Genomic DNA, 18,825 nt, shown 5'->3' with positions numbered 1-18,825 from the left:
AAACTTACTTTTCGCCAAAAGACCTTCTCCAAAATTCGGCCGCATCTGCCTTGGTAATGCGGAATGTGTCTCCTTGGAACTGTCCACCTGGAAAGATGGCTTTAATCTCGGCCAACATGTGACTGAAGATCAGCGAGAGCTTGGTAAGGTTCCGTCTGCAAGAGAAAAAAAGTACAGGTTAGAGAAACACATACAGAGAAAAGTGGACTCTCAGCATTCTCTATAGAGCCAGTTTCTTGTTCTTGAGCTTTTCTGGAAGTTAATGTGTCGCACACTAGGGCTGAACGATATGGTCAAAATTTCATATCTCGATTTTCATGCCTGATATCTCGATATCGATACAATACGATATGACTACGTAAGAACTAAAAAAACAATACATTTAGAGTTTGTAAAATACACACTGATGTCTATGGAAGAGGTACTAATAATCCTTTCCATTATAATTCGACACGTTTTATTCATATCAGATACGCATTGTGTAACTTCAGTGTTTACTCTATTCTATTCCCAGTTCACCAGCCACTTACTTTTAAGTATTTCGGGAGAAGTGGATGAATTCACGTGTTGTAAACATAGAGGTTGTAAATCCAACAGATCCGATTCTCTGAACTGCGTCTGCGGCACAAACTAACACGGCGGCGCCCATCGCGCATACAGCTCAACTAACGCGATCGTTATAAAGGTGTTTAAACAACAATATACTTCCACTTGCATGTATTTGACAATCGGAATATCAGATATTTCATGCCATAGCTAACACATTTGTGAATATTCTGAATAAAAAAGGAAAATGACATAAAAGCAGATCATCATTCATTCGAGATGGTGCTCGATGCAGAGCCAAATGGGAGGAGCTAGAGCTCCAGCCCCTCCCCTCGCTGGAGCTCCAGCCCCTCCCCTCGCTGGATTTAGTGAGCGGGGATTCGCTGCAGCTAGAGGTCTAGCTCACCCTTGCTGGATCTAGTGCGAGTTCAACCGTGATGGAAGGACAAGTTTGTTTTGATGCGCAAGATGCTGGCATACATCATATTGTATTTTTCTCTAATATTTGTCGTGATTATGATTAAATATTTATCGTTTCTGTGACAAACGCGTAAACACCTAATAAGAACATTACTCACACTGTGTGTGTGTGTGTTTGTGTTTGTTTCTAAAAACGGTTGAAACTTTGTATCTATTTATTATTTTATCTTTATAACGGTTTCGTTGTTTTCCTCACTTTTAAAGCTGCTTTGGACAAAAGCGTCTGCTTGATTATGTAAATTACTAGACTTAAAAGGCAATGTAAAAGCTTAGATAGTGCACCCCTATTTATTTTTTGTCCACCGCATTTACGTGACCTTGTCAGCCACAACATAATGACGTCACATATTTTCCAACCCAGCCCTCAGCCCCGTTCGCATGAAACAGCTTCCAGCGCGCCTGGATGGAGGTGGTGCTGCTGATGCTGGGGATGGAGGTGCTACCCAGCTAACAAAAAAAGGTCCCCAGAACGTCCCCTAAATGGCCTGTGCGAACGTCCCCCCGAACGTCCCCGTCCTCCTCCGGACGTTCAAAAGGACGTTCACATGACCAACAGCGGCCTTTCGGAACGTTTATGGGACTTTTATGGTTTTTTACTTTTTTTACCAAAAGAAAACAGCCATAGAAGACAAGTGAGAAATTGTAAGGACCAAAGATTTTATTTTAACTGAACAATTGTACAGGTGAGGGTGAGTGTGTGTGAGGGTGAGTGAGTGAGTGTGTGTGTGTGTGTGTGTGTGTGTGTGTGTGTTGGGGAGGGGTCTGGTCTGGGTCTGGGTCTGGGTCTGTCAGCTGTCGCCGGGGTTACTCCGATGGAAATTCTTCCTGTTGGCTTCTAACCTGAAATAACGAAATGAGCAGAGTATCCTATTGGTAACTGTTTTTATGTTATCATTGTGCAAATGCATCATAGGCTACAGCTCGATCCTATATGCTAGTAGGCCTATAGGCTATCATGTCTTTATCATAGGCAACTTCTACGTTCAAGCAATAGCCCCCAATGGACATTCATGTTAAATTTTTACTGTGCATAGCCTACATATTGTGTCCCCTGCAATTTGAACAACGGATGCATCAAACATTAGGCTATTCTGTGCTCTAAAAACTTATTAAAAAATATTTCATGGTATTGTGTCATGCAAGGTAAATGCAAAAGAAATGTGCGGGGTGGCCAGTGGGGGAGAGTTGAGACACTAGGCTACCCCAGATTTATGTTGAATTGTTCAGTGTTATGATAGCCTACTGTACACAGCCTATTAATACATAATGAAAATGCTTCGTTATTTTTTTCAGACACATTTATTATCATTAGCCTACTTTTGCCGGTGCTTGCTTGAACTGCACCCAGGATGGATTAATGCGATATAGTAATTGCTTAGGCTAAATGAATGACTAACGTTAAAAAAATTTAGTCTATCAACTCTAATCAAATTAGATGGCCTTATCTAATGACATAAAGCCTATTTAAGTATTAGTATCCAGCTCTTTACATTACATTAGACGAGTTAGCATTTTATTAACCTAATAACAAAATAAAGTTTAAATTAAGATGCTATAAAAGGCTATGCTATTTCTATATAGCAGGCCTTATTCCACAAAGGACTGTTTATAAGGTGATAATCCGTTATACTGTAGGCTATCTTGAAGATTTTTGTAGGCTATCTTCTGGTAAAGACGAAGATTGATATTTCGTTAATGAAATAAATAAGAACATATTGAAAAAAATGAACAACTCAGGTTATGTTATGTTAGATGTGTTTTTGTTTAATTATGAAGATAGCCTATTAACAAATATACATTTTAATATATTAGCCTATATAAAAAACATTATAGGACTATATAAAATATATTTAAAAATAGGGCCTTTATTTGTTTTATTTATATGTGGAAATAAATCTGATATTGGATGTGCATTTTGGACCTGCCGTGTGCGGACAGATCGTACATTCTGGCAATGTCGTAGGCTACGTCATTAACGTGATAGGCCGTTTATTTAAGCTTTTTCCTTCTCCATATCTTCCCAAGAAACTGTGGAATATCGCTAAAATGCAAACGCATATCAAACTGATCTTTTCTCTCTCTTTTGCTATTTATCTTGGCCTCACTGTAGAAGTAACCATGGCAACTGATCAACTGATAGAGTTACCACCTAAAATGGCGGCGCCTTCCCGGAATGCAACGCTGCGGGAAAAGATCGTGACGTAACTCTTTGATAGCGAGAAAGTTTACCTGCGCATGCGCGGCCCCGCCCACTAAATCCAGCGAGGGGAGGGGCTGGAGCTCCAGCGAGGGGAGGGGCTGGAGCTCTAGCTCCTCCCACTTGGCTCTGCATCGAGCCCCACTTGATTCATTCAGCGCTGTTGCTGCTGCTGTGTGTCACGTGTCAAGCAATGACGCGTCACCATGGAAACGCCGCCCCCCTCCACGTCCCTGGTAGTGTGTGCGCGCTGGCTTTAGCCAAAAGAACTGTCAATTTTGTAACCGCCCCTTTTTAGGGGAAAACAAACCAGACTTCCCATAGACTTCAATACAAAATAGCGGCACAAAACAACGTCCGTACACAGCCGGCAGACGTGTATAACTTCAGAAATCACTTAGATGAAATACGTTGAGTAATTATATGTCCACCCTGCCTTCCATAGAGCGTGAACGATACATTTATAAACTTAATTTGGGCAACTTAAAAACATATCCCGTTTCATTCTACCAGCGTCAAATTGGTCTATCAACCCCACCCAGTGGCTTACCCGGACATTTACTCGTACCTCATCGAGTCACCAGGTAGCCAGTGAATGATTTTACTACGGTTTTAATAAGTAAACATCTTTAAATGTATAATATTGTGTCTTTATATTTAGAGTAGCTACTGAGTGCACGTTTCTGTCCAGCTATACAACTAGCCTGATTTAGCTTTCGATAGCATCATCCGTAATTCATGATATTTCCATAACAGCACGAAATTGATGATGATGGCAGGCAGAGATGGGCATAAATACATGGAAATGTATTTAAAATAAAATAAAAAATACAAAATACTGTGTGGAAAAAAATAATTAAATACAAATACATAATAGGGGTAGCCTACTGTGTGAAAAAAAAATGTTTAAATACAAATTACATGTTTGTAAGGGTTAGTACACGTCCTCAATCCGTTACTGTGTATGGCGCTCGCCGGATTGTTTTCCCCTAAAAGTGGGCGTGAACCTTTTCAGAGACGTTCTATGACGCTACGCCGGTTGTATGTATACTCTTTGCTTTAGCGGTGCATTCAAGGGCACTCGTAAAACTGATGTTTGTTATGACTGCCAGAGTTGTATGCAGGGCGAGCGCGGAGAGGGGAAATCTATATCGTCTATATCGTTGCTTTTTTCGATAGTAATATCTTGAAAGTTCATATCTCGATATAGATACGATAACGATATATCGTTCAGCCCTATCGCACACGTCTCCATTCAAACAGCACGAGGACACAGTGCAATCTGATGCACGCAGTCTGAAGGACATGTCGTGGCCACACCAGAAAACAAACACTCACTGGGCTCCGGCCAACAGAACAGAGACGATCTGCTTCTGTAGCAAATGAACACTGACTGTCTACAGAGGTGTGTAGTCACAAAACAGATTTCTGAATTCTGAAGTATTTTTTCAGATTTTGTTTTCTGCAAACTAAAGTTTTTCGACAAAAAAAAAAAAACAATGTGGCATATGCATATATATCACTGAGTGCATAAGTGGGATGTGGGACTCTCAAACAAATTGTTCTTTTGATTGAATATTTTTATGGAATTTTTTAAACTTTTAAACTTCACAAGAAGGCTCAAATAATTTAATTCCATTTATTATGCCACTCTTTCATAATTCAAATGCACAAGTACATGAAATATCCTTTGCTTTAGTTTAAAACTTGTACTAGTACTTTTCCCAAGTGTTATGTTAACCTTGAGCATCTTTACTTTCACTCACGCGTACCTACTGAGTAATTTATAAAACAGTCCTGTAGACATGCAAACAAATATAATTAGTTACACCATCTCTAGGTACCACAAGTCAATCAAATTTTCAAAGTTGTGTCCCTAAGTGACTTTTCCCATATTGCCTTGTGGCTGGTAGAAAGGGACTCCAGCCCTCAGGGGCCTGTCCCCTTCCTCTCCCTTTGCCGTCCTCCTGTGGGATTAGAGCGGGCAGATAACCCACCTTTCAGAACAACCTTTCAGGTGGCACTCAATTACGCAGAGCCACTCAGCCCGAGGGAGGTCGAGAGGAACCGGGCTGCAAGCGGTAGATAACTAGCCCCTCTGAGGCACAACAAACACACACAAACTTTCAGGATTCACAGTGGTATTTTGTAAAGCTGCAATTGGACACCTGGAGCACCCAGGAGCATTGTCGAAATTCGCCCCGACCGTCTCGGTCGATCCAAACAATTTCATCTCCATCAGACCTTATTTCGCATTTGCATTTCTTGTCTAAATCTGGCTGTATATTGAGACCCATTAATTAGTGGGCTACATTAGCGTAGCTTCCTGTCAAAACATAGCTGTTACAAAGCAATTAGCACGTTAGCAGCAATGCAGAACTGGCAAGAGAGGGGAGAAATTGGCAGATGAAAAGCGGGGGTCAAATACAGAGGTGTATTTTATTTCAGAATCTAGATTATTCAAAGTTGTTTTAAAGCTCTAGTCATAATCAAGGGTGCAACTGTCAGTGAGGCATGATATGGGGGGGGGGGTTGGGGGGGAATCGCGGGCACGCGTCAGTGATAAACCGATGTGAAAGATTACTTAGTTCTCAATGATATTTGCTGTAGATACTGCAATAAAACTCTTTTCAGCCTAACTTAGCCGAGGGAATCCTTTTATTTCTTTATAAGTCTCTGATGAACCCAACAGAGAACATTTCTCTCCATAAACTTCAGTTCAGTTAATAACTCCAAGTCTTCAAGTTTTCAATATGGTGACTCACCACTCATTTTATCGCCCCATTGAATGCAGTAATACCGAAACTGCTGAGGGATTCATATATATTCAGCGTCAGTCTGGAGAAAGGCAAGCTCAACTGACACAGACCCGACTGGGATGACCCTGGGCTTGCTTTTTTGATAATAAAAATAATATATACACACACACACTACCATTCAAATGTTTGGGGTTAGTACGTTTTTTTTAAAGAAATAAATACTTTTCTTCACAAGGACGAAATAAATTGATCCAGAAAAACGTCTTTATTGTATTTTTGATCAAATAAATGCCAAATAAACACATAAAAAACATTTTAAAAATCTTCTAAACCCAAATCTTAAAGCAGTACTGTGAGCGCATATGATGACGCATAATCTCAGAATATCTTTCTGAACTGCAAGTTGGTAAAACAAAGCTGAATATAACTGCTGACTTTACAAGGCAATGTACAGTTTACAATATAATGTAAAGCAATGTATTATGTATTCTTTTTTATCTGTTTACCATTTATTTACTGTTTCAAATATATTTTTCTGACTACACATTGTCAAATAAAGAGCAATTTAGTAATGATACAGATTTCAGCTTCACCAATAGTTAAGAAAAAGAGTCAGATGTTGATTCATAAGAGTCATTCGATCAGACTCAACAGATTCTCTATTTGAGTAGTCAAACTCATCTGATCACATGCCTGTGGAACATTTACATACATCTCTAATATTTAACATCCGACATATCCATTACCAGCAAACAACATCCATCCTACATCAAACATGGTCACACCTGCTGTCTTCATAACTATCACAGAAAATTGGAGACTGGTTCACACAGGAACTACATTATAATATTTCAATATCTATAACATTCAGAGAGTGACACCATTACACGGATGAATCCTAGAGATGCTCATGTGCTGACTGTTGAGTTCACAGCGATCATTTAAGCTTCAACACCTCTGACACACACCAGTTCCCAGCCATGTCTGTGAATCATTTAAACCCAATCCATGCGGCACAGACTGATAACGTGTCACAAGCTAACCACAAAGCCAGGGAGAAAACAGTACACCTTTGAGGACACATGAGTGACGGATGCACAGAGAGAGCTAATCCTAGTACAGAGGCTTGTCCTGAGGTAAGAGAAATTGAATTCAAGACAGAACAATAATCCCGGCCCACAGGCAACTAACGTATGCTAATTCCCTCTGCGCTGCTGGGGTGGATGAGGGTTTTTATGTGCCTCACCTCTTATCGAGAGGAGCGGGGGGGTGCTTGAACAGAGCCATTACTTCATAGGACACATGACTACCACACGCAACACCACAGCTCAGCAGGATATGGCTGGAGCTTAATCTGGGATATGCAAAACTACTTTGCAAGTCATTTACAAAACTGCTACAAGGGCAAAATACATGTATATATGGAAATGTCTGAAAGAACACAGGATATTCTTTGAGCCTGTTTCTCTTTATGTGTGATTTCAAATTAGTTCTAGGGTCAGATGCAACTAGACACCACCAAGAATGGTGTGCACTTTCAATGTACTTATAGTGTACTTACCAAGAAAATACTAAATAATATAAGGTAACTGCATGGGTTAAGATTAGGTTCAGGGGTATGTTCAGGACTATACCAAGTTATTACCCAGTTATTGTAATTACTACAATAAGTATGCACTTTGTACATGCGAAACAGGTCTGTAAAATAAAGTGCTACCATGGTTGCTAGTTGACTTGTATTTGGTCCAAGTCAAGTCTCTATAATATTCTGGTGTCTAGACACGATTTGGCTCCCACCTTCAATGCAAGTCTATAGGATTTATCCTCTGCCAGGTGAAAATAATAAGTCTAATCGCTTAGAAAAGTAATAACACACATTTTCCCACATGATATGAGGTGTCAGTTATGTCTGGACTGCAAAATGACTAACAATACTGAATAATAATAGTGATGCTCACCTGAGCTACTAATAAAATAGACTGCACATATGTCAGTTGAATGGAAAGAAAGATAAATAGTGACTCTTGTCTCACATAAGCACATATAAGTGAATGGTCTAAAGGCAGTGGAAAGCCTAATCATTTCGACCTTGCTCAATGCATTCAGCTTAGTTATTGCATAAGGCATGCTAGTCCCGCTGTTTCAAGACACTGCTGCCTAAGTGGCCAAACCAGAGAGTCAGACTTCCTACCATCATCTCTGTGAACTCTCCAAACCCTCAGTGCTTCCTGTGTGTGTTCTGTGACCCGGATGACTCCTGCCTTTCTGAATGAAAACCCATAAAACATCATATATTATTGGGAGACGGAGGATGACAGCGTGGTATTTGAACATAGATGATTTAATGGTAATTGCAGATAATGGTAGAGTGCCGGTGTTAGAGCTCATCTGAAGAGGAGAGGAAAAACTGTGAAATTACTCTGGAGAGTATATATTTTCAGCCTTCAATTACGTTCAAGCAATCTGTCTGGATTTTCAGTCGAAACGCCTAATAACCACACCCCATACACACACAGTTCATGATGGTGCCACGTGGCAGCTGTTGAGTGGTCCGATGAGGGTTGCAAGTTTCCATTTGCTGCATTTTGGCTGCTTCATATTAGAGAAAGTAAAACGTGAAGTGTGTTTACAGGTCTTCAAGAGCTAATCTGACAAGCTCAGAACTCGTATCCAATGTCACGCTATAAGGTCACCGTAGGCGTAGCCTAGCAAGAATTGACCTCTGTGAGGAAAGTCAGTCAATACTCACATGTTACTGGCAGTTTGCAAAATGAATCATGTGTCAACTCTTGTATTGTAGCACTCCAGAGGCATAGGAGGATAATAACAGGAGAAATACCACAAATGAAATTTTCTTCAACATATTTGATTACAAAGCTACATCAAAACACAATCATTGTCACCTCGTAAAAAAAAAAAAAAAAAAAAACCTAAGGTCTGTGCTGTTAGTGTTTATGAAGTGTGATTGCGTAAAGTACTTCATTGCAGTCGGGTTTAAAGGTCCTCATCAGGGAGTGTCAAGTGCAGGGCCATAAAGGTAGTTTCAGAGCTAAACTACTTGTTTTTGAATGCTAATGTAGATATATCTAATAAACATCCCTACATGTATAGCAGAGTCAATCTGTGAGCGTCATGCCCACTAGTTAATGTTGTAAAAACGAAAGAAATATAGCTCAACCTCAATCTGCAAAACACACAACCTTGCAAACACCTCAAGCAAGGTGCATATGATGCCCTACAAGACATGTGTGGTTCAGATGGAAGCACCTGTCATGTCTAACGGCCGGCGTGACATTCTCTTAGGCTTCCTGACACCTGTAGGAATCAGCTCTGCTTTGCTATTGTCTTTCACTTTTTGTTGACCTACATTTAACAGCACACACCCTCCTACATAAATACTGTCATCAAGTCAGCTATCAGTCAGAGCACAGAACATGATGGATGAAATGTAATCGAAATGCGGAAGAACTTTCCAACTTCACTGCAAAAGGAGCACTTGCACTTACTGGTTAGTAGCAGTGATGGGAACACTCATTTAAGTTTTATTTAATTATTTTTGCAAAAAGAAAAAGTACAAAAACAATACAATGACATTAATAAATGTATACTAAATCCACATAGACTATATCTTAACTTGCATCAGTTAATAACTTACATCAGTTTAAAACACAATGATGCACAGCAGCATAGGCTTCCTGACTTATACTATTAGCATATTACTAATATTTTGCTATAAAAACGACAACGAATTAGACTTTAATGCTACATGACACACAGAGGCTGAATTCCGAAAAGCACACTGCTCTAACTATTTCTGTCATATCTGTATTGTAATATTTAGTATAAGTAGTATGCTAGAATGCTGAATCTTGAATGCTGTATGCTGAAAGAACCATCAAATCTGATTCACTCAATTGAATCTGACTTTCCAATTGAACTGGATTTCCAATGCTACATTCAGAAGAGAGAAACAATGGACATTTTAGGATAGCATGTTTAAATATTGCCTAAGTTCGCTCAAAATTTAAGCTGTGTGCAATCTGTGCATAATACAAAAAAAAACAAAAAAAAACAGATGTAGCATACAAAAAAAATACTACATGATTTATTTATAGACTACCTTTCTACTGACTGCTACAGGCGGTGTTATTTTGATTCTGTTGATCTCACTGCCAGTCATTTCCTGTCTTTACAAGTATGCCACTGTATGTTGCTGCTGGTTTACTTACAACAGAGCAATTTCAAATGCAGAGCGCCAAAAAGGGTGCGTTTTAGTCAAAGACAGATGAATGGTAATTAGTGTTTAATTCACTCAATCTCTTCCTCTCTGTTGTGCTTTTATCTTGAAAGTTCCTTGCAAAAACGAGGCCCACCAGGCCAGCAACGATCATCAATAAAACACCTGGCAGACTGCTCCACAGCAGGACCATCCCGAGCGCGAGATTGAGTATGGTAATAGCGGCAGGACCCCTCAGAGCTGGAGAAAATATAAGATATCTATCAGGGCCTCCTGCTGCAGGCCAATCTGCCACACACTCACACACATGCATACACATTACTGGCAACACCCATACACAAATCAATATGAATTATTAAAACCGTCAACAATCATTTTGCAGAGGAACTGTCCATTAGCCAAGTACAGCTGTCTGTTCTTCCTTTAAACAGCTGAACCTTGAAGTGGTCTTCTAGTGTCTGTAATGAGGGATAGGGTGGAGGATACAGGAAGGAGAGACTAGCATATGTGTGTGTGTGGGGGGGGAGACATCACAAGCCTGTTTTATGACTAAATCAATACTGCCACAACCCCCTCTCGCTTTTCTCGCTTTCTCACACACACACATACACACTAATCCACTCCAACTCCACAGCTTTGAACACATTCATGAAAAACTGATAGGATTCCAGTAACTGTATTGTTCAACTATTTTAACGAATTGAAAAAAAAAAAAAAACAGGAACCGCAACACCGAAGAAAATAAAAAACAGGAACCGCAACACCGAAACACAAAATGCTTTATTTTTATTTTTATTTATTTAAGAGCACACTTAACATCCCGGCGCTATCCATGCTGGTGATCCGTTTGGATGAATATGTAAATATGTGCTCTCAATAACAAAACACACAACAAAAATAACAGCATTGACAAAACATCAGTTAAGAAAGCATCTGAACATAGCAATGTGAACATGTTTGCACAAGCTCCAGTCAAGTCACGTTTATTTATATACCACTTTATAGACCTTATGTAGCCCCGCCCCTTTTCAACTCTGTCCTAGTTGTGTTCTGTCTTCTGGTTTGTATTTCCACAGCATGAAGGTAAGATCACACAGACTTATGAATGAACCGCTCATTTTTTAATCTTCCCGGGTCTAGGGTCTACTGACATTTGTTATGACATCCACTTCAAACATTACAATGCTCATGATAACTTTAATTAAATCTACAATAAGTAAATCCACTTTACAAGCTAATTACTCTTTGACAGCGATGTGATAAAAATGTGTAGCAAAAATGAAAGTTCAAAGACAAAATTCTAAAGATGGCTGCGCGCTTGTTTCTTTGGCGCAACAGATAACAGATTAAACCAAGCAGCTTCACCGGATTAAACATGAAAAAACTGTGTCAATGTCATTTTCAGTTAGGATTATAAAACAGCTCATTCGATCTTCGATTTTGCTTTTTTTATTTACCTAAAGAATCCTGCAAGTACTTTTTCCTTTAGTCAGATTGCACAAAAATTTGTGCTATGATTTTGGATGCAACAGAGACTGATAAACACAAATGCAGATCCCACTGTTCTGATGAAAAAATAAACTTTTTCTCAGGTTTTATGCAAATGGTGGTGAGTGCTTTATGACAGTTTTTCTAAAATTCAATCATCTTCCTAAAAAAAAAAAGAAAAAAAGAAATATCGCAATGTAAAGCCTTGCTTAAAGGGTTAGTTCACCCAAAAATAAAATTTCTGTCATTAATTACTCACCCTTCGTTCATCTTTGGAACACAATTTAGAACACAAAAATCTCTCAATATATCGTATTATAACCCCTGTATCGGTATTGTATCGCTAGATTAGGGTGACCAGAATTGTCATGTTGGAATACGGGATGGGATGGACGGTACTGGCACATATCCGGTTTTCACAAGTTGTTTACGTTTAAGTTTATGTTCAAGTCATAACCAACTGTATTTACGTTAGATACTCCACATGATAGGCATTTTGACAACTGTGTGTATTTGACCATTCCGGTCTCGCTGTCTGAGAGAGCACTTTTGGTGTGTGTCATTTAGCGAGATTTCACAGTGAGTTCTTTTTTTTCACAACTTACTGTGCATAATAACTTATAAAAAACTCTTTTTGTAGATCCTCATTAAAAGTTTACGTTTCTTTGACATCTTTGCGTCTGACTTCAACCTCCAAGCTCTCTAATATCCCGCCTCCACTAAATTCAAATTAATCGAATAGTGATTGGATGATATTTTTATTCTCCAAAATATACTATGACAGGATTGGCTACCTTTGATTAGGCTATTCTCTTGACAGCAGACTATTACTCGCTTTTATAATCAAAGCAAAGATAATTTAGGAAAGAAGAAATACGAGACAAAAAATATTTTTTTCATAATAAGTCGGGACACTGAAAATAGAGCTGAAATACGGGACTGTCCTAGGGAAAACGGGACATCTGGACAACACACATGTAGATTCTTGCCCGTACAAAGCCCTACTGAATAGCACTGACACCACTCACATTATCTTTGGAAAATTGTCCAATTTTATGTGCTTCATTAAACATGGACATTTATTCATCCCTGCCTTTAAAAGTGTGTTGACCATCTCCTATGCACATCAACAAGAGGGGGTATTTTTAGCTTCAATGAAACTAATAGTGTGTATGACGAGCAGAACATAGGTTTCACACAGTGTTGGTCTTCTGAGGAGTACTTGCTTACAGACATCGATATTCTTCACCCTGATCTCTTTCTTCACACCCACTTCTATAACCATCTAGAAACCTGGTAAAAAAAGCTAAAATTTGGGGTCGGGATGAGTTTTACAGTATGGCTGTGGTGCGAAGAAACCAGTAAACAAACATCTCTCAAACTTAAAATGAAACCACCATGACTCACAAAAAAGGCTAACGCTGACAGAAAAGAACAGAAGAAACTTCTAAGACCTGCTGAGGGCTTAAGACAGTCAGTTAGAAGTTATGAGAAGCACTTAATCTCATCTTAAAGTTTTATTCTCATCATTTTATCTCCGTTTCTGCCGCCTAAGAATATCCTGTTTGAAGTGCTGCAGTTTCTCTGATACAGTAGAGCTTTGTGATTTGAAATACACAGAGCTTTTACAAAAGGCAACAGAGCTTTATTCATTTCATATGAGGCAATGCATGTTTTATTAAAGAAGTCCAATGTAAACAGATTCACAGCTTATGCAATCTAATGAAAGATATTCAAATAATTAAATGCTAATGTGTGTCTCTGCTTAGGGCTAAATCATTAATATGCAAATGCTGCTAAACACAAATTCATGTGGCCAGAATATTTCATGCGCTCATTAGCAAGTCCTCCTTCTCTTATGCTAAAATGACTAATTCCACGTACGCCGCCACAAATGATCTTTGAAAAAAGATTACATGGCAGAGATAATAGCGACTGCATGCAGGATATTACCCGCAATCTAAACACAAAATTGTAGGGCAAAACAATTTCTATAAAAGAGCAATTTCAATCTCATTATTCTTCTATAATGAGTCCTCAGAGACAGCAGGCATTCCCTGCCGTACACAGCAGTTGAGATGCAAAGTGCAAGCTCGAATTACATGACAATCTGTACGATTACGAGAAAAGAGACTAAAGGAAAGCGGTACACATCAGCATGCTCAACCATGCAGGAATTTTGGGCGTGATATGTGTAATTAAAAGGTCAAGTTTAATGCCTCAGAGTGAAGAGGAATCAGTTTAGATGGGCCAAATGCGGAGCCTTGGGGAACTCCTGAACACAGGGATGAAGAACGGAGGACACTAATCCACAGTCAGTGTTGAATTCTAGTTTTCTGTTTTTACATTAAATTTAGTCAATACTTTATGATGTCATATTCGTAGATTTTTATGTCAAATTCGCCCATTTGACTAAAACTGCATATTATTAAAAAAAAATTACACAGAGTAAAATGGACTCAAATTAATGACTACTTAAAGTTGTAAGGTTTTTTTTACATTTTTGTTAAAGATAAAGCCCAAAATAATAAAAAGTCAATCTGTAATAAACCAAACTTTAATAAATTTATAAAAGCACAATATTTAATAATGTAAGCATGTATCAGCAACACATAAGCTTCATCAACTTAAAATATAACATGTAAAATGGCTGTTGTGATACCTGAGCTCCTAATAATATAAAAAATAAAAGTCCTAAAATAATATTGTAATGAGCTTGAACATTTACAGCTCTTTAAGTTATTGTTATGTGATATTTAACATGTGTTTCACAATGTGAGTAACAAATTCTGACTTGCCTAAAAATACCAAAGAGGATCTGTTTACTTCTTCTAAAAACACTGTTAGCGCATAAATCGCAATGTTATTTCTTTTATTTTGCCAACTTAAAAATAAATAATGAACAATAAAAAAAGCATTAAAACTGCCCACCATTAGCCCTCTCTATATGCAAAAGATTATCTCATCTTCAACCTGCAAATAAACACAGACTCAAAGATGGAATCTAAGAGAAAAAAATTCTCTTTGAAGTTGGGGGTATAAGAATATTAATTCCAGGCTTTTCTGTCTCCGTTTCAGAGGGCTAAGCTGCTGGGACTCTGTGTGTGTGCAAACGTCTGAAGAACACTGCCTCATGCCAATCAAAACAAAGACTGGGGACACTTCTGTCTCATCAGACCACAGCCTGGTTAAGGTCTGTCCCAAGGGAAAGGGAGGACACATGTGCCTGAGGAAATGAAAAAGGGGGTGGTGTGCGCAGATGGGGCTTGTCCCCTGCAGAAATCTCCAAACCCCACCCTGCCAATCAAACCTTCTTGATATACTCATACCACATCCTGCACACCCCCCCATCTCTTTGTTTTGAGCCCCAATCTACTCCCTCGCTTTCAGCCTTCAGTGTTACAAATAATACATTTGTTGAGAGCTGGGCAAGCAGCCCACATGCATTTCATTTCAATGGCCCTGACTTCTACAAAGTACACTTAATATCACAATATCAAATATTTACTTATTTATAATATCACACACACACATACATATACATATGCACACACGCACATGTGTGTATATATGTATATGTGTGTGTGTGTGTGTGTGTGTGTGTGTGTGTGTGTGTGTGTGTGTGTGTGTGTGTGTGTGTGTGTGTGTGTGTGTGTGTGTGTGTGTGTGTGTATACACAGACACACAGACACACACATACATACATATATACATTATATATATATATATATATATATATGTGTGTATGTGTGTGTCTGTGTGTACACACACACACACACACACACACACACACATACATACATACATACATACATTATATATATATATACATACATATACTGTATATATACTTACAAATACATATATACACATATATATATATATATTGCTTATATTTAGTTGTAAAATTAAGTATTATACAAAATAAAACAATGTAGCCTTCAAGCGTTTATGAATTGTTTGGTAAATATTCCTTCAAAACAGCAGAAAGGCTTGTATCATTGCTTTTTTGTATAATTTTGGTGCCAAAGTTGCACTATTTTTGACCTCTGTATGTATAACGACACACTGATTCATTAAAGAGATAAACCATGAAAGCATATAGTGAGTGTGAAAGAGCAAGAGAGATGTGCAGCACAAAAATCAATTTCTACATTCCCACCACATTGACGCATTGATTCAAATCCACTTTCGGCAGAATATTATCTAACAAACCATAATCAACTTAGCATGCTATTTATTTATTTTTTTTACATATCATAACAACAACTGAATATTTGTCCAAAAACATACAGCGATGGACTGTGAAAAGCTAATTTAATGCCAATTAGCAGCAGAATGGGGTTTTTCATTGATTAGTTTATCTAATAAACACTCTCTGCTGCCATCAGGCTTGAAGTGTGTGTGTGCATGTGTGCATGCATACGTGCATCGGCCAGCCATCACTATTGGAGCTCTCTGATTGGCTCCTCACCATCAGCTCTCTCTGTGCTAATAGATTAATAGATTTTAGAAGGATTCTATCACTTCTGATTGGTTCAAAGATAATGTTTCTCTCTCTGTCTGTCAGATGGTGGTTAGAAATGTGTACATGAGTATGTTACTCTTATGTCTGTTAAAGACAAATTCATTATAATATGCTGATTTGCTGCTCAAGAAACATTTTTGCTGCTTAATATTTTTGTGAAAACAATGATAACCGCTCAAACATCTGTGGTAAGATAAAAAAAAGAGAGAAATTAATACTTTTATTCATCAAGTATACACAAAAGACAGATGCTACAAAATATTTCCATTTAATAAATGCTTTAATAAATGGATTTAATAAATGCAAATAAATGCAGTTCACTGAAATTTCTCATCAAATAGTCCTCCACAAAAATGTTAAGCAGCACAACAGTTTTCAACATTGATAATAATAACAATAAATATTACCCGAGCACCATTCTAATCAGCGTGAGCGTGTGTGTGCATGTGTGTGTGTGCGCATGTGCGTGTGCACGTGTGTGTGTGTGTGTGTGTGTGTGTGTGTGTGTGTGTGTGTGTGTGTGTGTGTGTGTGTGTGTGTGTGTGTGTGTGTGTGTGTGTGTGTGTGTGTGTGTGTGTGTGTGTGTGTGTGTGTGTGTGTGTGTGTGTGAGTGTGAGTGTGATTTTGTATCGGTAAACAACACAAATATCAATTATCAAAAAAATGGAAACTCAAGATGAGTAAAAATGCAGATCAGCACATGGTAGCCATGAGTGTTTGTGGGAAAGACACTGATTACAGAGAGTAAAAGATGATACAGCTAAGTTCAAATATTAATGTATAAATATAAGCTCTTTCACACTTCACTCAAACTAAGAACTGAGAACACAAATACATTAACACATTCACAAAACATGGTCAAGTATTCATGCACAAACAGGAACAGGAATTAACACTGAACACTGTAAACACACACACACAGAGCTACACGTCCCGCATGGCCTGTGTGATGACAGAAGATTATGGTGTGTAGAACAGTTCAGACTGTTTGTCTTGTGCTGCGCTCAAACTCAAACAAAACAGCACTGTGTCTGCGTGTCAGATTCTGCCACTGCAAGACTACTAGTACCATTACGTTCTTATTGTGCAGTGAGTGTATGGGGGAAAAGTCCTGAAAGGTCATGTGACCGACTTAAATTGTCTGTGGGAGTGCATATACGTCTTTAGACACCAGGTGTGAAAAGTTGAAAACATCTTGTTATGTTTACCCAGAAGAAATATTTTTTGGCTAGAGCAAGGGTTACCAACCATTTCAACATTTTTAATTTCATATCAGTACTAAATGGGCCATTTCACCACAAACCCAGAGCCCCATTTGCAATATATAAAAATATTTCATTATTTTTATTTCACATTTTGAAAATGCTATATACGCACACACACACACACACACACACACACACAATCGTTCACATGGTCCTTCAGAAATCATTCTAATATGCAGATTTGGTGCTCAAGAAACATTTACTATTATCAAAAACTTTAAAAACAGTTGTGCTGCTTAATATTTTTGTGAGTGGAATCATCTGAACTGTGTAAGTTAAATATAAATGTATTCAAAAGTGTAAAGTTAAAATAAATAAATACGATTTTGTTACTCATTTTTGCTTTGGTGGGGGTTTGCTTAATGTGAGGAACATTCCATCTATGTGTTGCCCAATATGCCAAGAAATAAATGGTAATAGTAAATTTTCCAATGAGGTAAAATTGTTTAATGAGTCATACAAGACATATACAGTCTTTTCTTCAACTGATTTGAATCACACACATCATTCAACATGGATCATTTGAACTATTCGACTTCTTTCGAATAATGTAATGTTTTAGTTATAAAAAAAGAATCTATCTAAATCTAAATCTGGAATTTAATGAGAAATGTTTGCATTTGAATATCAAGTTAAATTCTCAAACTTTTCAATTTGAGCTCATTTTAGCTGGACCTGAACCATGGAGACTAGAGCACAGTTTGGTGAGTAGGTGTCAGCCTACACTGATCACAGACCAGCAGTGAGTCACAAGCTCAGCCCAAATCTCAACTGATAACTGCAGTTATTACTACACCTCGCCGAGCTGCACTGACACGGAGCGGGAGCCAATCAACATACAGGGCAGAGAGGCCTATGAACACGCGAGCTCCTCAACCGAAGCCCACCATCCATCATTCGAGATAACTAATAAATGTCACTCTTTGCCGGAGCCCCAGCCTGGCGCCTCCACGCGCTCTCGCACATACAAACACATGCATACCACACAGACACAAGCAAACAATCTTGCACAAAAGTCAGCAAACAAACCCACGCATCTCATCTCCTCTGGAGCCCAGATGCTAGTTCTGCCTTCTAGAATATTTTCTAAAATCTTGTGGACAAACTTCTGGCTTCTTCTTGAGGAGTCTTTTGATCTCCCAAAAAAAATTTAAAATCAATGGTGTGATAACCTGTTGCTAACAAAACAAGAACGACAAAGAAAGAGAGGACGCGTTTTATCCTCCCACAGACACAGGATGTGCTGCAGGAAATTTACTGGAAATCATATTCACATACTCTTGTCAACTCCTATTCACTTCCTGCATCAATGTTACACTTCCATT

General features: G+C 38.4%; 1 protein-coding gene across 1 annotated transcript in view; it reads right to left on the bottom strand.

Moving 5' to 3' along the window:
- The window catches only part of cblb (Cbl proto-oncogene B, E3 ubiquitin protein ligase), a 70,805-nt gene that overhangs the window by 32,981 nt on the left and 18,999 nt on the right, over positions 1-18,825 (bottom strand). The window contains exon 4 of the mRNA XM_081353822.1: positions 9-155. Coding sequence (XP_081209948.1) covers positions 9-155 — 147 coding nt within the window. The remainder of the gene's footprint in view (positions 1-8; positions 156-18,825) is intronic.

Source organism: Scardinius erythrophthalmus (genome assembly GCF_964197995.2).
Source record: "Scardinius erythrophthalmus genome assembly, chromosome: 23".
In the NCBI taxonomy this organism is placed as follows: domain Eukaryota; kingdom Metazoa; phylum Chordata; class Actinopteri; order Cypriniformes; family Leuciscidae; genus Scardinius; species Scardinius erythrophthalmus.
Note: the sequence above shows the minus strand (reverse complement) of the source record. Positions and strands in the feature narration are given on the sequence as shown.